The sequence below is a fragment of the Thamnophis elegans genome, chromosome 13 (assembly GCF_009769535.1).
Source record: "Thamnophis elegans isolate rThaEle1 chromosome 13, rThaEle1.pri, whole genome shotgun sequence".
Taxonomy (NCBI): domain Eukaryota; kingdom Metazoa; phylum Chordata; class Lepidosauria; order Squamata; family Colubridae; genus Thamnophis; species Thamnophis elegans.
The window spans coordinates 604,653-625,984 of NC_045553.1; the positions used below are offsets into that span (position 1 = coordinate 604,653).

The following is a 21,332-nucleotide window of genomic DNA, read 5'->3' on the forward strand; positions in this document are numbered from 1 at the left end:
ATTCATAACACACCTGCCTATCTGTCATCGCCTTTCGGGTTGGCCTTGGCTTTTAAAAAGTGCTAAGCTGAAATCAAATTATGGCTAAACATAACCCACAAATCCAGTTTGGAAAAAAAAAAAGCCAACCCCCCCCCCTACATTCTCCTGGCAAATGGGCTGTTATTCCTGTAACAAGGTAGCTGACATCCAAGCAGACAGATCTCCCAGGTGCCTCTGGATTCCTCCCTTCCTCTGATGGGATGAATGACTTTTAAGCAACATAATACCTGTTTTGCTCCTGTTTTACACACCTGTTTCTCTGCCAGCAGCCCCAAGGGAGCAGAAGTGAAGGGTATTGTTTGCAGGAGGAAAAAAAAATGGAAAGGGGATTTATTCATTTTTTTGCCAAGCGCCTTGGTGTTTCCTGTTCAAATTTAATTGAATTCTTGCTTGTGCTAAGACAATCATAAATTATTCAGCCCTGCATTCATTAATTCTAAATATTACAAGCAATAAGTCGGGTTTTACTGCACTGTTAGTGCTTCAGGCAGATAAATATGTCTGCTTGTCTTTAATCATACACTTGTGATTAGTGATGCCATGTTGACTGAGAAATTTAAATGTCGACAATTCATAGATATTAAACAAATTGTAAGAAAGAGGCAGGTGTTTTAAAGGCAATCCAATTGTTTAAAAAACCGGTCTCAGAAAGTGAATTTTCAGAAGGATTGAAGTTAAAATTGCAGGTATCACTCGGATTTTGTTAGAATGACAAGTGAGGATCTGAAGTCCAAGAATGACAATCTCATCAAAAGCTCGTTTCCTAATCCTGCATTTGCAAGAATCAGAAGGAACCCAACACTAAGTGCTAAATCGGGTGGGATTTGTAAGAGCTCTTGCTATAAAGGGTGATGAACAGTCTGGAGTTCCAGATTTCCTTCTAATGCCCGATTCTGCACATCTTCCCTTCTCTCCCCATTTACACCAGATCCCACCTCCTCCTTCCTGGCTTTTCTGCCTTACGTTTAACCTCAATTTCGTCTCCTCCCTCTCTCCCCTACCCCCCTCTCTCTCCCGCCCCCCTCTCTCTTTTCTGGAGGGAGCTTCAAAAATGCAAGAGTTGCTACCAGGCCCCCTGGACTCCTTCGTCAAAGCAGCCTCCGAGGGAAGGGACAGGTGTGTCTTCTCCTCCCTCCCTGCGTCCCCACGGAACAGGAACATTGCATCGCAGCTACAATTTCATGCTCTCTGGTTTGCAATAAAATATGGTAGCGTGTTTTATAGGGCGATGAATTATGCGAGGTTGTAGCATTGCAATCCTAAACACATTCGGGACAGACTTTGGAGAAGACATGCTGAGCTTGTGCTATGGCTCCGTAGTGTGGGACACGCACTTCCGGACATAATTTCCACAAGGCCTCCGTGCAAAGAAATCAAGCTGGATTTATTATTCTACGTGGAAGACTTTTTTTAAAAAAAAAACCTCCTCCTTATTGAAGCTGATGAGACGGAGGGATCTAGCAGTTAGCAATAGCAGTTAGACTTATATACCGCTTCATAGGGCTTTCAGCCCTCTCTAAGCGGTTTACAGAGTCAGCATATCGCCCCCCCCAGTCTGGGTCCTCATTTTACCCACCTCGGAAGGATGGAAGGCTGAGTCAACCTTGAGCCAGTGAGATTTGAACCGCTGAACTGCAGATAACAGTCAGCTGAAGTGGCCTGCAGTGCTGCACCCTAACCACTGTGCCACCTCAGATCTTGGGGATCTAGGGGAGGCTTTGGCCCCTGCCTACCTCAAGGAGTTTCCCCACTGCTTTCAGTCTGCCCACTTAAACCAGACAGCAGCCCCAGGGTCAGCTAACATCTGAACGACCCAGGCCCTACTCATCCCCAGATGCCTTGGCCCTCTGGGTGGGGTGGGGTGCGGGGGAAAGAAAAGTGATGGATGGCCTAAAATTTAGGCCTCGCTGGGGCTGTGGGATCTTCAACCTTCCTTTAGGGGAAGTGTTGTGACTCAGCAGAAGTTTGCTGTGAGTTGAGTCGGGATGCAGGAATAACAATGCAGCTGGGGCTCGTTAGTGTCGTCTTCTGGAGATAAAAGGACGGATGGTGCCACACCCTGGTTGCAGAAGTCAACGTTCATTCGTTCGTTCGTGGTTCATCGTTCATCGTTCATGATTTGTTTGTGAGAGGCACTTGGATAAGTGATTTGCTTTCTTTCTGTACACCTGGTTTGGCCGTAAGAGATCTTTGTTTTGGCATTCTGTTATCTTCTTGCCAGGGACTTTATTTATGTTTATTTTGGGCTCACAGCCAGCGGGAGCCAGGACTGATAAAGTTATTTCCTTTTTTAAGTCTGTCTGACTGTCGTCTTTGAACGAACGAAGAAGGGGGGGGGGTCAGAACAGGAAGATATTGGGGAGGAGGAGGAAGGGGGGACGCTTTGTAGACTGCCTGACATTCAGTGCCAGGATTGGTCCCAGGAAGGAAGAGCTTTGGACTCACCGCAACCGAAGAAGGCTGACCTGGGGACTCCCGTCTCGACTCCTTCAGGTTAAGGGACTTCAAACAGCGTCCATCCAAATCCGGAGCAGGCAATGCAGAAAGAAATATAGGGGGATAAAGAGAAATGGGATTTAATGGGTATGATTTGGATGGCATCTGGTTTGGCTGACAGATTATGAAACACGGTCTGTTAACTGTGAACGTCTAACAACTTGCCGCTCCCCCCACCCCCAATGGAGCCTGTCTTACGTTTCAACACCAGGATCAATAAACCACCAACATTGGACTGGGCAGGAGATCCGCCCGGCCCTCACCCATCGAAATGAATGGGAACGCTGCTCCGCTCCGGCCCGGCTTCCATTAATTCAATGGCCTTCCACAATATAACTTCCCAGACGATTTGTGGCCATTGTGTATTATTTAACTGTAGAGCCCAATTAAAAATAATGAAGGCTGTCTCTTCCTACTAGCCTCTCTCAGCTATAATGGGGGCTGACTGGTCCTCGCACAGCCCCATCTTTGTCTGGGGGGAACTGGGGCTGGGGTCTCGGCCGGGGTCAGTGGCATTCAGTGGCACAGCTCTGGCAACAAAACCTGCCTCATCCGAGGAACTCAGTTATTAAAGACAGAAGGAGGAAGTAAATCAAATAAAAAAAACAAGAATAACACCAACCCCCCCCCTTGCTTTCAATGCACTTTCTCTGCGGCTATTCCTCAATTCATTCCTTCTGCTAAAAGGGGGAGGGGGGAATCCTATTTGGGATACACTAGATCTACTTGACAGAGCTGGAGAAAAATACTTCGTGTCATCAAGTTATATCATTTAAGGAATTGTGGCAGTTATATTTTTCCCTATCCAGCTGTAATTTGAACAGAAACCAACCCAGGTTCCCTTAGAAATCAATATACAAAATAACAATAACAATAATAATAATTTGTGCAAAAATTATAATATTAAAACAGCAACAAACTGGTGGGAACATCAGCCTGAAAAAGTCACCGAAAATCAGATGGTCAAGATCTTGTGGGATTTCTGCATACAGACAAGACAAAATACTGGCGCATAATACACCAGACATCACACTGGTTGAGAAAAACAAGGTCACAATTATAGACATCACAATACCAGGTGATAGCAGGGTCGCCGAGAAGGAATATGAAAAAATCGCAAAATACCAGGAGTTAAAAATCGAAATTCAACGACTATGGCACAAACCAGCAGTGGTAATTCCAGTGGTAATCGGCACACTGGGTGCTATTCCAAAAGCACTGGAATTACATTTAAAACAGTTAAAAATTGACAAAATCACCATCAGTCAAATGCAAAAAGCCGCACTGCTTGGATCTGCACGCATATTACGAAAATACGTTATGACGTCCTAGGCCCCTGGGTGGGGCCCGACTAGTAACCAATGCCAAATGCGAAACAACTGGCCGCTGTGATACAATTGTGTAATAATAATAATAAAAACAAGAGAACATTTGAAACTCCAGTCCAGAGCTTTCACTTCAAGGAATAAACATGACAGTCACCATCTCTTAGCTTCCCCTAAAAAGTACTGCTCCCCTTCAGTCTTCGTGTGGGAAACCAATCTTGGTGCGCATCGCTTGGATTTTCTATTGTTCCAACAGTACGGATTCTGCAAAGGGAGAGAAAAGGGAAAAAGACACACGGGAGATACACATCTATCTTTGGTGTGTCTTGTGACTCCGTGGCGCACACCCAATGTGGTAGGAAGGAATCTGCTAGGAATGAAATCTGGTGGGACCATGAAAAAGGGCCTTTTTTTGTGGTGGCCCATTCTCTATCAGACATCATTTCCCCTGGGGGAAGATTGGTCCTCATTTTTCTAAAAGGCCCTGAAGACGTGGTTTTGCCAGTGGGCCACCAATGGACATAAAATCCATCGGGCAGTTGATTTGATTCCGTTGCTGCTGCCGTGAGGAGTTGGGGGGGCAATGGAGGGTTTTAACGTCGGGGATTTTTAATGTTGCAAGCCCCCTGGAGTCACCTATGTGTGAGGTTGGAGCCCAGATACGTTTGCTTAATAAATAATGAATAAAATCAGTGACGTTACTCGGAACCTGAGTATTGTCGGAGGAGGAGAGGCTGCACAACCGTTGTTCCTTCTCTTGCGATACACCAACCCAGGAACAAATTTGAGATGACATTGTTAGTTGCACTTGTGAACTTCCTGCCCTTGAAGGTCACTAGACAAATCACTCTGGACACAACTGCAGCCCGTTCTTCCCAGGGTTACTCGGAGGAAACAGAAGTTAATTGACCTTTCCCCAAATCCATGAAGTGCTTTGGGAAATGTTGGTTTTAAATTGTGGGGCACGGCCCTTGAGTAAGGGGGGGGGGCGGGGAAGGGACCATACTGCTTTCTACTCATTATTTATCAGTTTCTGGTCAAGGGAGGCCAGAAAAAAATGGTTTAATGGGATTTTTGAAGCCATGTCAAAACTGAAACTGAAAGTGATGGTAAATGCATATCCAGGCCACGGGTGGATCTGTCCTATTAAAGTAAGAATGAATTACCAGGCCCAGCGCTAAAAAATAACAATTAACACCTTTTAATTACCCGACACTCAGTAATTCCAGCCAAAAGAAGGATCTATAATTCTGCCCAGATGATATAAAATGTAGAAACAAGAAATCATGGGTGAGGGATTGGAATACACAAAAAGATTTAACTGCTAATACCGAACCAGGTCTTGGGCCACCACGCCAAACAGAAAGCGGGCATCTCTGCCTCTGATGACCAGTCAAGGTTCATTATTTAAACAAAATGTCCTTTCTGAAATTAAAAAAAAATTGGGGGAAGCAAAGTATTTGCAAGCCTACCTGTAACACAGGTCCCCGTGGAGACACTAAAAGTTCTCTAAGATTTAATGCAAAGTTTGGAGCAACAGAGAGCAAAGCGAAACAGCAGTAAAGCAGTTTTCACAGGGAGTTTCTTGTGAGCTTTCTGCCTTACATTCTGCTTTTTGAAGAGATTCGCTGTATATTTCTTTCAGGCTGTGCAATATCGGTGCAAAATGATTTCCTATAGCAATCCTAAGAATAATCTTTGCTCCTAGGATCCACTGAAGTAAGAGAATAAAGTTTTAAAGACTGTACTATGCTGAACCTGTAGGGCACTAGGACCTGAGATTTTATTCCCTAGCCCAATTTTTGTCCGTTACATCTCCGCATTTAATCAGAGGTTGGGTCTATTGTAAAACTCAGATTCACCATCTGTACGGTCCCAAGTGGGTAGATTTCTACCAAAGGACTCGTCCCTGTGGGGATTAATTGGCAATTTCACACGTAATGATTTTAACTACAATTTGTTACACAGATAAAAAGTGTTACTGAGACACGTTTTTCATGCGGCGGGGGGGGAAAAGCCAGGCTTTAGAAAACTGAAATAACTGTATCGAGTTCAGTTTAAATTCCTCCCTACCAGAGACACAAAGAGGGTTTAAGAATATCAGTGCTGTTTTTTTTTTCTTAAACGTAGACAACGTGGATTGCAAATTCCAAGCAGAGGTGAATGTAAACACTGCGCTACTTAAAGGATATTCAGCCATTGTTTCTGCATTTTCCATTTTGCCCTATAAAGGGATGCCGAGAGCGAATCTTTCTTGTTCAGCATTAGTTTTCTTTCTCCCTCCTTCATCCTCTTCACTCAGTGGCTAGAAAAGAGGCTGAATTCCCTCTGGAGAGACTGCAGAAGTCTTTCGCTTGAATGTCTGCACGTTGAGTTTTCATCCTTCCCTACGGAGCAAGACCAGAAAAACCAGCCAGAAGTTCCAGACGGGGCTCTGACTTGGAAAGGGACACAAATGGGGGGCTGAATCTGACCCATGAGGGCAGGGCAAAGCCTGGCCCCACATCCAGCCATCCCTCCAGGTCTTCAGGCAGAGGAGAAGCCCAAATCCCCCCTCCTGAGGATGCCAAGCCTGTCCAGTCCCGGGGAGGGGGGCATTAAATAGGGGAGGGGGTTCAGCAGATACGCTCAAGAGATTTGGGGAGGCCCCACTTCCATCGCGGCTTCTCCCAGTGGGAGAGACAGACTGGGTGACCAAACTGGGATTTAGCAGGAGTTGGGAGGGTGAAGGAGGGAGTATTCAGTCAAGAAACCTGATAAAGTGAGGGGGGGGGACAGGTAACCCTCAGCTTTCTACCCCCCCCAAGGAAAAGCTAGGGCGAGGGGTCCTTCCTGGACCAGAGTCCGGCAGGGGAGGGCACCAGAGGAACCACAACTCCTCCAGCCTTTCCCAAAAAGGACTTTCAAACTGCGCGGGGACTACAACGCCCAGCGTCCCCAGCCAGCCCTCGGGGCGCTAGAGACTGGGGAAGGCGGTTGGGGAGGGATGGAGGGGGGGCAGCCTTTGCGTGGAGGGCGGGGGGGGGGTCTCGTGCCGGAGAGCGCCCCCCGCAGGAAGGCCCTGCCGGGGCCGGGAGGGGCGAGGCGGCGGCTGGCGGGCTCCTTCCCGCCGTCTCGAACGGCCGGGCGAGCGGCCGGGCGAGGCGGGAAGGAAGGCGGGCGACTAGCCGCCTTCACCCGCCGCCGCCGCCGCCGCCGCCGCGCGCCCGTCTCTTGGCCCCGGCCTCGCGGACCTCGCAAGCGGCTAGTCCTCAATGAGTCGGGGTCTGCGCCTTTGCGAGCCAGCCCCGCGCGCTGCCCGCCCAGCGGCTCCGAGCAGGGGAGGGGTCGCTCCCCCGCCCCTCTCCCCCTCCCCCCCGGAGGCTCCCCCGCCCCTCGGCCCCTGGGCGCGCATGCTCCAGCTGGACAGCTCCGGGGAGGGAAATTTAAAAACGCTGCTCGGCCGGCCGGCCGCCCCGCCAGCTGCCTCCCTCGGACGCCCCTCGCGGGCCGCAGCCCCAGCCGCCTCCAGGCAGGCAGAGGAGCCGCCGGAGGGTCGCCCGGCTCGGAGGTACCTGCCCCGCGGCCCCCCTCCGCCCCTCTGGTGCCAGGGCAGGCCGGGGAGCCCTGCCCGGCGCCTCCCTCCCTCCCTCCCTGCTGAAATGCTGGATAGCTACCCGGCTCTCTCCCCCCGGCAGGCCATGATCGAAAGCGACCCCCCCTTCGCCATGTCCGGCCTCGTCAGGAACCCCGGACCGGCCCGCCGACCCTCCCCGCAGGACTACAGGTGAGCGCTCCCCCCCCTCTCTTTTCCCCCGTTCTCGCCCGGGGGAGTTTAAGCCCTGGAGTCCGGGCTGCCTTCGGGGCTCGGCAGAGGCTTTCCCTGAGCGCAACCTCCGCGCAGGTACCGTCCAACGCCTCCAAGGCTGGCTCTGCCCCCCCACCCCCCATGCGGAGCCCCTAAAGGCTCGCCCCCGCCTGCCTCGGTGCCCAAGTCCCCTGTTGCAGCAGGAGGAACCGAAGCGCCTTTATGCCACGCTCAACCTCCCGTCTTCCAAACTCCGATTTCCTCGGAAAGTCTATTCTGCGCCCCGAGTAAGTCGCCGAAATGCGCCCCCGCCGGCCCTTCGCAGGGGACCCCCCTGCAGGAGAAGCTGCCCGACTCCCCAATCAGGACCCCTGGTCCCCTCCAGCCCTTGTGGGAGGCCACCCTCAGGTGCCCCAAACCGGCCCTCCTCTTGTCAGGGTCCCCTCCCTCCGAAAAATGGGCTCTCCCTGCCTCCCCCAGCCCCTTCTGAATAATCCAATTCCCTTTGGGGTGCGCTGGGCTTGGGACAACCAGTGGGAAGCCCCGTGGTGGGGGAGGGGGAGGGGGAGCCCTGCCAGCCTCCCCTTCTGGGAATCCAGGCCTGGCAGTCGAGGGAGAGTCGGTGGGCTCTGCCCCCTCTCTCCCAGAAGGGGGAGGTCCTGTGGTTCCGGAGCAATGACTGAGCAGAGAGAGATGGAGAGAGGGAGGTGATGAGGAGTGGGAAGTCCGGTCTGATCTGAACACCGTTCCACGCTCTGGGAAGTCCGAGACTGTGGTTTAGGGGTCCTTCTGGAGAATCGGGGGGGGCCTCCTTTAGCCCCATCACAACGACCCACCATCTTTTTAGGCTACTGCAGCATAATCTACTCGGGGTTGACCTTGAAGGCTGTCTGGGAAGCAACAGGTGGCTCGAACGGCTTCCCTTCTTGGCAAGCTTGTGTGTTTAGTCGGAGCGAAAGTCTTCTTGCACTCTAAAGTCACGAGCTGCCAATCTGATCGGAGTCCCAACACAGCCACCTTCTTCCCTATTGGGCGCGGCTGGATGGCTGGGGGTGCCTCCAGGTGCAAATCCAGGAGATAAACCTCTGGGGAGAAACCTCCGATTCGATCCGCTTGGCTCTGGAGTTGCTTTCAAGACATTCCTCATCTTCCTCGTAACTTTTCTGTCTTGCAAATATGGATAAAGAGGCCACACTAGATTGGGGAACCATTGTCCAAATTTCAGTCTCCCCACCCCCTAAAAACAACGACATCGCACTGATGCAATGATTTGATTTGATTGATTGATTTTATTATATTTATATGCTGCCCTTTTCCCCCAAAGGGGACTCAGGGCGGCTCACAATTCAAACCAGGGAAGGGGAGTACAGACAAAAAATAAAATACGAAACATAACAATACATAATTTAAAAACACACAACAACCATATCATTCGAGGGGGGACAGAAGCTCTTTAGCCCCAGGCCTGTCGGAACAGCCAGGTTTTAAGGGCTTTGCGGAAGGCCTGGAGGGTGGTGAGGGTTCGAATCTCCACGGGGAGTTCGTTCCAGAGGGTCGGAGCAGCCACAGAGAAGGCCCTCCTCCGGGTGGTCACCAGTCGACACTGGCCGGCGGATGGAATTCGGAGGAGGCCTAGTCTGTGTGATCTAATCAGTCTAGTGGAGGTGATTGGCAATGCACCGGGGGGGGGGGGGAATTAACTGTTTGCTCCAGCATGGCGCGGTTTTGAAGCCCCTCTGGTAGATGTCAGGGGAGCAAGAGGGGTTTAGATCCTGCACACTCAAGACCTCTGCCCACCTGATCTGAAATCCCCCCCCCCAGTCACAAGAGAACCAACCTTCCCAAAGCAGTGGTGGCAACAGCACCTGCCATTAACGCGAAGAGATCTTCCACGGTGAACTTATGCAGGCTGCCCTTAACAATTTCAGCCCCCTTGTACCGAAATCACATTGCTAAGGTGCAAGTTGTTAAATGATCTGTACTTGCCAAATTTGATAAGAGTAGAATAAATGGAATTTGAAAATTACATGGACAAGAATCTTTAATTCTTAGCATAAGGAACGCGAATAACTTTGCTTAGATCAAATATGCAGCCCTTTGGCAGATTAAGGTTATTTCTCAGTAAAAAAAAGACACGTATAGTTCAGTTTATATAGAGTTTCAGGCAGCCTTTAAGAAGTCACCTTAGTTATTACAAAAATGCTTATTTCTATCAATAACCCAGTTTCCCAAATTCTCCTTGTTCCTTCCCGCCATCTCAAAAAATAAAGCTGTAATTCCTCACCGCGGTCATTTTTCCACCCACGAATTGCGTGACCCCCGTTTAAAAGTGGCAAAAAAAAAATTGTATACAAAATCCAGACCATTATGGCCAAAGTGCGCTGTAGCATTTGTCCCGTTTCATGAGAAACCACTTCGGATTATGTAAAAGAAAATCTTCCAGACTGACCGATTTTTAAGAAGAGAATAGACCTGTCAAATTCTATCAGGTCAATTTACTTTCTTCCTGTCACCACAGTGCAGGACGGGAACCCCGAGGTCCTGAGTGCTCCACGGGCGGGCGGTGTGGGGGGGGGGCATGAAGGAATGGCCCCCCAATTAGCGGAAGGGAGGGGTAATTGTGCTGAGAATAAGCTTCTGTTTCACTTGGGAGTGTTTCTATGGGGCTGGTAGACATGAAGAGAAGCGGATTTCAAAGTCAGGGTTAAAAAACAGAAGCGGAAAAGCCAGAGAGAGAAAGGAGAGGGAGAAGCGGATCCCATCTTGGCCATGGAAAGACGAAGGGAGGCTCGGTCGATCAGAATCGGGATGCTGCAGAATTGGTAACTCTGCAGTTGTCTCTACAGAGAGATGTTCGAATCCTTCTGAATCCAAGTGAAGCTGAGGTGGAAGCAAAGCCGCCTTCTCCAGTTTATGGCCAGAGGCAGAGAATCCAGACAGGTCTCTTCCGTTAAATCTCGCTTAAATTACTCGCTTCGATTTGAGCGACCTTTGCAATCTTCCCTGTAAGGATGGGCCTGTGGCAATCTTTTTTCTCCTGCAGGTTACCAAACGGGTTGAGGATCCATGCTGGTGCGTTTGTTTGTATGTGTGGGAGTCCGACTGTGCTCGGGTCATCTGCTCCAAAGGGCCCAAACTGCAGCCCACGGGAGATTCCTGGAGGATTTGGGGCTCCAGTTTGAGATCTCTCTTGACCACAATGGGACAACGTGGGGATTAAAGGAGCCTGTGTTCCAGAGAGTCCTAGCAAAGAGAACTGACGGGGCAGGGGGATAATCTCCGTAAAGGGTGGGCTGCCAGGTGAGAAAGTGTTGGGACCCTCAAAAGGAAACGCCACCGGAACCGAGTCTTTCATTCAGCCAAGGACTGTAATCCCTCAGTGGCCCGAGAGGCTACGCTGGCCTGCTCCGAGGGAACCACCAGCAGCTAAGAAGCGTGAAGGAGTCTGCTCTGGGTGGGTGGATTGGGGTCGGGGCTCGAGACGGTCCCTCTGCCCAGCCAAAAATGCGGCACCTTTACCTGCCCACGGAAAGGTTAGCGGCAAGGCTGCGGTTGCGCGATTGCAACCAATGCTTCTTAACCGACCACTGATCAGGAAAAAGAGGAGGAAAAAGGCTTCCCGTGTCTGATTGTGGAAGAGGGTATTTGGAGAATAAAAAGCATTTTAGATTTAAAAATGTGTCCCTTAAAACAGGGTGCTCTCATCCTCCAAAAGGCTGTGTGTGTGTGTGTTTGTGTGTGTGTACTGTTAAAGCAGTGGTTCCCAAACTTGGCAACTTTAAGACTTGTGGACTTCAACTCCCAGAATTCTCCAGCCAGCTCTGCTGGAGAATTCTGGGAGTTGAAGTCCACAAGTCTTAAAGTTGCCAAGTTTGGGAACCACTGTGCTAAAGTGGCCCTTCTTCCATAGCAAATTTAGAAACAGGCCCACCCCACATTCTGGCTCATTGGCCGGTTTAACTGATGGGCCTGGCAAGCAGATTTCTCTGCCGACTCCCCCACCCCACCCATCTCTCGGGGGGGGGGGGGGGGCGCTCCCTTAGCAGGACAGAATAAAGAGGCAAGGATCGGCTATCAACAGGCAGGCAAAGGGTCCCAAATCTCTTGGGGTAAATAATCAGAGAGCAAGAAATCTCCCGGGGAGAGAAGTAACCCCCCCTCCGTTCCATTCCCATCATTCTACGGGGAAATCTCATCAGAGCCACGATTGATTTAAATGAGCGCCAGGAGAGACGGCTGTTGCTCCGCCGGGAGAGAAGCCGCGGAGATTCTTAGGAACAGCCCTCCTCAAAACGGGAATTATGTCCTCAAGGGCGGCATGGAGCTGCTCCAAAGTCCCACATCCTCTCCTACACATACCCAGCTCCAAAGAATGAAGAAAAACACTTTCAAAGGAGAAAGTGAGTAGGGAAGTTTTAAGAAGAGGAGTATTTGCTTCCCAGAGTTATATTTCCACACATCCAGCTAACTCCACAAGGGTGCTGCTTTGTGGAAGAGGATGGGGCACAGGGCACAGATGCCAGGACATTTGCTAGGGGAAAGGGTGTGATTCTCTCTCTCTCTCTCTCTCCCTCTGCCACATACCAGGTGCCCAGCGGTGTGATGAACACTGTCAACAACCTCTTGAGGCTGCAAATAACCAGCGGCTGAAGCTGCCGGGTGCATTTCAGCTTTCGCCCAGGAAAGTGCCAAAGCAGACCGGACGGTGGGGGCCTGGGGTGCACATGGCCCCTGACAGGAGGCCATTGCTGTGGGTTCCGACCCTTCCCGCCCCCTTGACCCCGCTCGTTTGTTATGTGGGGCTGGAGAGCGGCAGATGGCACGGGTGGAGTGTCTCCCGTCATTCAGGCAGATTAATGGGGAACTGGTAAAAGGGGGGAGGGAGGCGGGGGTGGGCAGAAGGAAACAATTAAGCCAGGATCTCCAAAAACAAAGGGTCGCCACGTGCCGGCAGCCAACAGCCTCCCCCCACACAATGGCTTATGGGGCTGACGATGCTCAGGGGCACCAACTGTTGCAAATGACAAGGGCTGTTTCCCCGTTTTTGAACCCTCTGATGCTGGTGTTTACTTACAGTTGGGCCAATGGCCGGGCAGGCAGACTGGTCACCTGATGTCCTTTTCCAGGCGTGGAAGGGACCCGGCTGGCTCTGCAAAATAACTGTAGAAGTGTAACCATGGCGATGTTGGTTATTGCCACATCAATACATGACATTAAAAAGAAAACAGCCTCCCCGGAGGAGGGTGGCAGGAGGACAGGCGGGTCCAGCCAGCAGCATACCGGGCGCCCGCTGCTATAACAGCCATCGGTCTTGTCGTCCCCCGAGAAGGGAGGGGAGGGAAAGCGCCCAGAAGTTTTCAACTGGGAAGTTTCGCTTTGCAACTAGGGAGGGGCAGTTGAAGAGAGCATTTCAAAGCCTTGGGAAACGTAAAGAAGGCATTGTTAATATCCCAGATTTATTTTAAACCCTTCTGGCTGTTTTAAATTGTTTGTTTCTGGCGCTGCTGTGTTGTGCAACTCCAGCAGGCTCCGAGCGCCACACGAACCTGGAGTTAGCATGACTTTGCTGGAGCAGAAACAGGAGTTTTAGAAACAACCCGCAAAAGGTTTATTCTCAGGACGAATTCGGTACACAGTGCTCTAACTTTAGGCTTATAAGTATTATCGTTCTCTGCACAGTAGGAAAGTTTTTCTCCTCCTGCATATCTCTGCTGTCTTCCCTACGCAGGAGGGCCCCAGACAGCGGACCCTGCGGGCATAACAACGTAGTCAGAAACTGGCATAAAAACATTGTCAGAATAGGTGCCACCTTACCTTCACACAGGCCAGGGCAAGGCAGCCACTAAAACCACATTATTCCTCTGCAGACTGTTGGGCTCCGACCCCTCACATCTGAGCGAAGATGACTTCCCCGGCGACTTGCAGTCCCTTTCGTGGCTGACCTCCGTGGACGTCCCTCGGCTGCAGCAGATGACCAGCGAAAGAATGGATTTTGGCATCACCTCCCAGAATGTGGTCCTGCAGCAGACAGGTAGAAAAACTCCTTGACCCTTTCATTGCCGCCCTGAGTCTCTTTGAGAGTGGGCGGCATACAAATTAATTAAATAATTAAATAATTGTTGGGACTCCGTTGCGTTGACCCCACTGTGCTGTGTTGCCTAGTGGCTAAAGCACAAAAAAAGCAAATGAAGGGTGTAAAACCAGCATCGACTTGGGTTCAATAAGCCCCACTGCGATGATCAGTGGGTATGCAGCCCTGTAGATCCCACGGAGAGCTTTTTTTGGGTGGGGAGGGGGGGATTGAGAGCAGCCCAGGGGTGAAATCCAGCAGGTTCTGGAGAACCGGTGGCGGAAATTTTGAGTAGTCTGGAGAACCGGCAAACTCCACCTCTGACCGGCCCCCGAGTGGGGAGGGAATGGGGGTCTTGCAGTATCCTTCCCCTGCTACGCCCACAGAACCGGTCGTAAAGAAATGTGGGTTTCACCACTGCCCAGAACTGTTATCATTTGCTGCTTTTCGATGACAGGTGGCATGCACAGCTCGGGGCCCCCAAGAGCGACGCCTCACATTCAAGCCAGCCTGTCTCCAAACATCCTGGGACTTAACACCATCTCGCCCCATGAAAGTGACGTAAGAACAGGCCCCCTCCCTCGTTAACGGCCGCAGGGGGGGAGGGGTTTGATGCCCTGCGCAACTGATGCTTTGGTTTCTCTCCCCCACCCCAGATCAGTCAGTACATGGTGGGGGGGCAGCCGTCCCCCAGCCTTCAGCCGTCCCCACTCTTCCCTCCTCCCTCCTGCCACACTCAGCAGATCTTCACCATCACGCACAGCACGCAGCAGGTACGGCTCCCGGCTTTGGGTGTGTGTGTGTGTGTGTCAGGAACCTCGCCACAACTTAGTTGTCGTCCTGTGTGAAGGTCTAACAGCTGTAGGTTCAGCGGTGCACGTGTGCTTGTACCAGAACATCCAGGCAGTGCAAGGAAAACGTTTTAACCGGTGGGCGCAAGGGTTCAGAGGTGACTGGAGCCTCCAGCTGAGAAGAGACACTTCTCCTAGCGGGGGCTTCCTTTCCAATCTCTGCACCAGCAAGAAGAACGTGGAGCCGGGGTGCTGGTGGCCACCCATGCCTCAGAGGCCCCCGGCCTTTGGTTTGGCCTCCTCCCCACTGGCCGAGGCTGATGGGTCTCCCAGCCACCCCCAGAGGGCAAATGCGCTGGCCTGCTTCTCCCTTCCCTGGCACGGCTGAAAAGGAGGCAGACCCCCACTCAGGGCAGGCGCCTCCCTGTTCCCTTATTAAGAAAACCAACTGCAGAGTGGGCAGGGGCCGGGGGGCCCTCCCCCCCAGCTTCCGGACCCCTCCTCCATTTAGACTAGAGACTAAAGTAACCACCAAGCCCCTTGCTGATGGTTGCCTTGGGTGTGTGTGTGTATGTGGATGCATTGAGGTGTTCTGGGCAGCTTTTGTAGGGAGGGGGCCACATCCCCACAGCCCACTTTCCCCTAGAGCCCCTCCCTCCCCCCCGCTTTGTCTTTTCCCCTGAGGAGGGCCTCACTCGGTCTCCTCCCTCTCTCTCTTCGGCCACAGTGCAACCCCGTGACCATCTACAGCACCTCTTACGGAGCCCACCCCCACTTCTCCCAGCCCCGCCTGGCCCCCCATGCAGCCCAAGAGATGCATGCCAAGCACTACCCCAAGCCCATCTACTCCTACAGGTGAGTAAGACTCGGGGGCCCACGGCGCAGGGAGGGGAACCCCCCCCCACTTTCCCGGGAATGAGTAGAGGTGAGGTCCGGGCACGCTGCAGGCGGCTGGGCAACTGACCCTCCCCTGTCCCTCCACAGCTGCCTGATCGCCATGGCCCTGAAGAACAGCAAGACGGGCAGCCTCCCCGTGAGTGAGATCTATGGCTTCATGAAGGAGCATTTCCCCTATTTTAAGGTGAGGAAGGCCGAGCCCAACGGGGAGGTCAGAGAGGGCGGCCCCTCCCTCGCCCTGGGGCCGATGTGCAGACAGAGGGATGGTTGTGTGTGTGCAGGGAGTGTTGGCTGTCGAAAGCCCCCCCTGAAGAACGGAGGAGCCCGCCCCCCCCCGACCATATTCCCAGAGCTCCAGGTCAGAGGAATCTTGGCTCTCTGGCGACCTTAAAGGCCCCTTTTCCAGACAGACACCACAACTTGCAGACTACCTGCAGAAATGCAGACAGGTATCTCCATAGACCATAGTGGTGGCTCAGTGGTTAAGAGGCTGAGCTTGTCGATCAGAAAGGTCGGCAGTTCGAATCCCTAGCACTGCGTTAATGGAGTGAGCTCCCGTGACTTGTCCCGGCTTCTGCCAACCTAGCAGTTCGAAAGCAGGTAAAAAATGCAAGTAGGAAAATAGGGACCACCTTTGGTGGGAAGGGAACACCTTCGGCATTGAGTCATGCCGGCCACATGACCACAGAGACGTCTTCAGACAGCGCTGGCTCTTTGAAACAGAGATGAGCACCGCCCCCTAGAGTCGGGAACGACTAGCACATATGCGCAAGGGGAATAACCTTTACCTTATCACCATAGACAGACAGGTATCCTCCTAACGATTCCCTCATAGGCCAGACAAACATCGAATTCATCTTTAGATCCGAGGGTGATGAGGGTCTCTGGAGCCACAGTACCCAGAGCAGCTTCCGGCCCCCCAGAGGTTAATGTTTTGCCGGAATAGAAGTTGGAAAGCCCCCCCCCAAAAGACCATGGCCTGGGGGGGCTCTGAGCCGAGCGTGTGTGCCTGGGGGGGGGAGGCGGGTGTGACGGCTCACCTGCTTCCCACAGACAGCCCCCGACGGCTGGAAGAACTCGGTGCGGCACAACCTCTCCCTGAACAAGTGCTTCGAGAAAGTGGAGAACAAGGCCAGCAGCTCCTCCCGCAAGGGCTGCCTCTGGGCCCTCAACCCTGCCAAGATAGACAAGATGGAGGAGGAGATGCAGAAGTGGAAGAGGAAGGACCTGGCTGCCATTCACAGGAGCATGGCCAACCCAGGTAGGCCCAGCTCTCCCCTCCCTCCCGCCCTCCCTCCCTCCCTGTGGTCCGGCAGGAGTTATTCAACCGGAAGGGACACTGGGCAGGCGGCCCTCCTTTGTCTCAGGGCTTCCTCGGCCTTCTGAAAAACGGTGGGCGTACAGCTGGTCCTCGACTCACAACCGCAACCGAGCAACACAGATTTCTGTCGCTAAGTGGGGCATTTGTTAAGTGAGCTCGGCCTCCTTAAGTGACCTTTGTGAATTTGACTTCCCAGTCGATTTTGCAAAAGGGGATTAAGCAACTCGGGGAAAACGGCGACCGGCCCGTCATAAATAGGAGCCAGTTGCCCAGAGTCTGAACTTTGATCACGTGTCCGTGGGGATTCTGCAACGGTCGTTAAGTGTGAAAAGCTGGTGTCAAAGGGTCACTAAACCGACTGTCGTTAAGACAAGGACCACCTGTAGTGCATTAAAAAAAAAGAAACCACAGTGCAAATAATAAATGCTGTGAAATAAGTTTCCTTCTTTCTGCCTGCCCAGCTGGGCATTTAAGACAGCCGTTTCTCCTTGCAGAGGAACTGGACAAGCTGATCACTGACCGCCCCGCCGGCTGCAGGAGGGCCGGCAAGCTGGCGGAGGCCGAAGCCTCCCTGCGCAGCCACGGGGCAGCGGCCGCTCAGGGCCACCTGCTGCAGGCGCAGCCCCAGCCGATGGGGACGCTCCCCTTGCAGTCCGTCCGGCTTCACCGGCAGATCCAGCCCCAGGCGTGCTTGGCCCCGGACTCCCCGGCCCCTGCACAGACGCCCCCCCTCCACGCCCTGCCCAGCGCCCACCACAGCCCCCTCCCTCAGCACCTGGTGAGCAGGGCCCCCGACTTCCTCAACGTGATGACTGACCTGAGCACGGAGGTGGATGCCCTCGATCCCAGCATTATGGACTTTGCACTCCAAGGTGAGAGAGGAGGTTATAGTTTTTTTTAAAAAAAATCCGGCAGCTGGGAGAAGGCGTGGGGAGGGGTCCTCACCTGCAGGGATTCTTGCCCCCACCTATCTCCAAGCTGCTTTTGCAGGAAGAAAGAGTGGCTGCGTAGACATCTTTTCTACCCGAAGGTCTTTTTAAGGGCTGGCCCAGAAAATGTGATCATGGAGGGAAATATAGCAATAGCAGTGAGACTTCTATACCGCTTCATAGGGCTTCCAGCCCTCTCTAAGCGGTTTACAGAGTCAGCATATCGCCCCCAACAATCCGATAGATAGATAGACAGACAGACAGACAGAGATAGATAGATAGATAGATAGATAGATAGATAGATAGATAGATAGATAGATGGATAGATAGATTGCAATAGCAATAGAAGTTAGAATTTCAGCCCTCTAAGCGGTTTACAGAGTCAGCATATCGCCCCCAACAATCCATAGATAGATAGACAGACAGACAGACAGACAGAGATATAGAGATAGATAGATAGATAGATAGATAGATAGATAGATAGATGATAGATAGATAGATAGATAGATAGATAGATAGATAGATAGATAGATAGATAGATAGATAGCAATAGCAATAGCAATAGCAATAGCAATAGCAGTGAGACTTCTATACCGCTTCATAGGGCTTTCAGCCCTCTCTAAGCGGTTTACAGAGTCAGCATATCGCCCCCAACAATCCATAGATAGATAGACAGACAGACAGACAGACAGACAGAGATATAGAGATAGATAGATGGATAGATAGATTGCAATAGCAATAGAAGTTAGAATTTCAGCCCTCTAAGCGGTTTACAGAGTCAGCATATTGCCCCCAACAATCCGATAGATAGATAGACAGACAGACAGACAGACAGACAGAGATATAGAGATAGATAGATAGATAGATAGATGATAGATAGATAGATAGATAGATAGATAGATAGATAGATAGATAGATAGATAGATAGATAGATAGATAGCAATAGCAGTTAGACTTATATACTGCTTCCTAGGGCTTTCAGCCCTCTCTAAGCGGTTTACAGAGTCAGCATATCGCCCCCAACAATCCGATAGATAGATAGACAGACAGACAGACAGACAGAGATAGATAGATAGATAGATAGATAGATAGATAGATAGATAGATAGATAGATAGATAGATAGATGGATAGATAGATTGCAATAGCAATAGAAGTTAGAATTTCAGCCCTCTAAGCGGTTTACAGAGTCAGCATATTGCCCCCAACAATCCGATAGATAGATAGACAGACAGACAGACAGATATAGAGATAGATAGATAGATAGATAGATAGATAGATAGATAGATAGATAGATAGATAGATAGATAGATGGATAGATAGATAGATTGCAATAGCAGTTAGACTTCTATACCGCTTCCTAGGGCTTCCAGCCCTCTCTAAGCGGTTTACAGAGTCAGCATATCGCCCCCAACAACAATCTGGGTCCTCATTTCACCCACCTCGGAAGGATGGAAGGCTGAGTCAACCCTGAGCCGGTGAGATTAGAACCGCCGAACTGCAGATAACAGTTCAGCTGAAGTGGCCTGCAGTGCTGCACCCTAACCACTGCGCCACCTCGGCTCTTTTGTTCTTTTTTATGTGCACCTGGTTAGGGGTGCCTGGGGGAAGAGGCTAGGATGAAACCTTCAGGTATTGATAAGGTCCGAACTTAAATACTCAAGTCAAGAGGACGGCTGAAGAATCCTGCAACCAGCCATAAAGCTGCTTTATTTACTGGGGGGAAAAAAATGAACCACATTTTCCTCCTTTTCTCCAGAAAGTCAAACAGCAGGGGAGGAAAAGAGGGGGGGGGGGGTGTCTGGAAGCAGGAAATGCCCCACTGCTAAAATTCTCTGAGTAGATTTGCGCAATTGGATTTTGGATTTCATTCAATTTGTAGGCCGCCCTATTCCCCCGAAGGGACTCAGGGCGGCTGAACAAAGCCAAGGGAGGGGAAATTACAAAAAGTGAGACAAAGACAATCAGACAATACAAACAGTTTTAAAGTACAACAGACGCAGCAAATTCGAGTGGGGGGGGGGGGGAACTCAACCCCAGGCTTGCTGGGACAGCCAGGTCTTCACGGCCGTCCGGAAGGCCTGAAGGGTGGAGAGGGTCCGAATCTCCACGGGGCGCTCGTTCCAAAGGGCCGGGGCAGCCACGGAGAAGGCAATGAAGCCCCACCAGAGTAGAGGTTTGACCCCCGTTTCTCTTGTGTGGAAGGGAACCTCTGGGAGGAGAAGGACGACAGCTTCAACCTGGAGACGTTGGGGGCCTTCAGCAACTCTCCCCTGGCGCTCTCCGACTGCGACCTGGCGCCTGCCAGCCTGCCCCCTGCCTCCAGTGCCAGCGACCATTCCTTCGCAGACTTACAGGTGACGGGTCTCTACACAACCTACGCCACGCTGGATGCCGTCTCCCCAGCACAGTACCGGGGCCCTCAAGGGAACAAACCCATCGCTCTGCTCTGAAAGCCCCACGGCACTTGGACTGGGCCGTTTTCTCCTGCTCGCAGCCCCCCCCACTCTGTCCGTCCCCCCCCCCCACCAGTGAGTGCCAGGCCTTGGGGGGGGGGCACGCTGATCGTGCGAAGACCCGGCCTCCTCCATGTTCAGCCCATCAACCAATGTTGCAAGACACCTCATGGTCTCCGCACTAGTAGCACAAAGCCCACCTTTTAAGGAGTCTGGTGGGAGCGAGCAGCTTTTTGACCAAGGCCTGATTTTGTTACCGGAATGGTAAGAAGCATGGAATTTGCTTCTCCATCAGAACCTAGATAAAATTTTAATTTATTGTGGGTTTTTTGGAGGGAGAGGGAGAGAAGGCAGCATGGGGGGGGGGGGGGAAGGAGCTGTTCTCAGAACAGCTAAATCAAAAGGGGCTACAGAATTTAAATTAACTTGCTTCAAAGGAGGAAATACACATTCTCCTCCCCGTATGTCCTTAGCTGTCCTTTATTTAGGTTCCTGATCTCCTCTGAGCTAATCAAAGCACGGGAGGAGGTTCCTTGCCTTTCTTTCACCCCTTTCACAGGGGCATTTGAGGGAGGGGCAAGGGGGGCTTGGTCTTGGCCATGCCACTGACTTTGTGTCTCGGTTAAGCTCTTACTTGTTTTCTCTTCCTACTGGCAAGTACCGTGAAATTGTTCCGAGCCCTTTTAAGCTCCAGTTGCTGATCTCGCTGCTCCTCCTCCTCCTCCAGAGGGTCTTCGGGGGTCTTTTCTTCAGATCCACACCTGACTTGTCTACCTCCCAAAATCATCTCTCCAGGCCTCAAGACATGCTGCACAAGAGAGGAATTTTAGTCCCAGGCGTAGCAAGTAGGCCAGCCTTCCCTTGCAGGAGCTGAATCCCGCAGCCCATTCACCCGGCTTGGTGCTCTGACAGCAAAGGTTTCAGGCTGCCAGAAGGGGCTGCTTTTCACAGCCAGAGCAGAAAAGAAAATAATGTACTAAATGAGATTTAAAAAAAAACAACCTTGAATAGATTATTAGGATTAACGATCTTACTAGAGATTTTTTTTTGGGGGGGGGGGGGGAAATACTAGAGTTTAGGATTAGAGGTTTGTTGATTCTTGGGCTAAGCAGTATTACTGTTTGTAAATTTTATTTATAATTTATTTTTATGAAAACGGAAAGGGAATTTTTATGCTCAGCACTGACTTTTGAAAAAACACTGTTAATATTTTTTTACTT

General features: G+C 51.5%; 1 protein-coding gene across 1 annotated transcript; it reads left to right on the plus strand.

Annotated features, from left to right (window-relative positions):
• Positions 1 to 7,543: 7,543 nt before the first annotated feature.
• Positions 7,544 to 20,109, plus strand: FOXN4 (forkhead box N4). Its single transcript, XM_032230127.1, has 9 exons — positions 7,544 to 7,629; positions 13,518 to 13,681; positions 14,178 to 14,281; positions 14,377 to 14,493; positions 15,239 to 15,366; positions 15,496 to 15,592; positions 16,462 to 16,669; positions 17,224 to 17,601; positions 19,862 to 20,109. Exons 1-9 carry the CDS (start codon positions 7,544 to 7,546, stop codon positions 20,107 to 20,109), a joined length of 1,530 nt encoding a protein of 509 aa, XP_032086018.1.
• Positions 20,110 to 21,332: the final 1,223 nt, after the last annotated feature.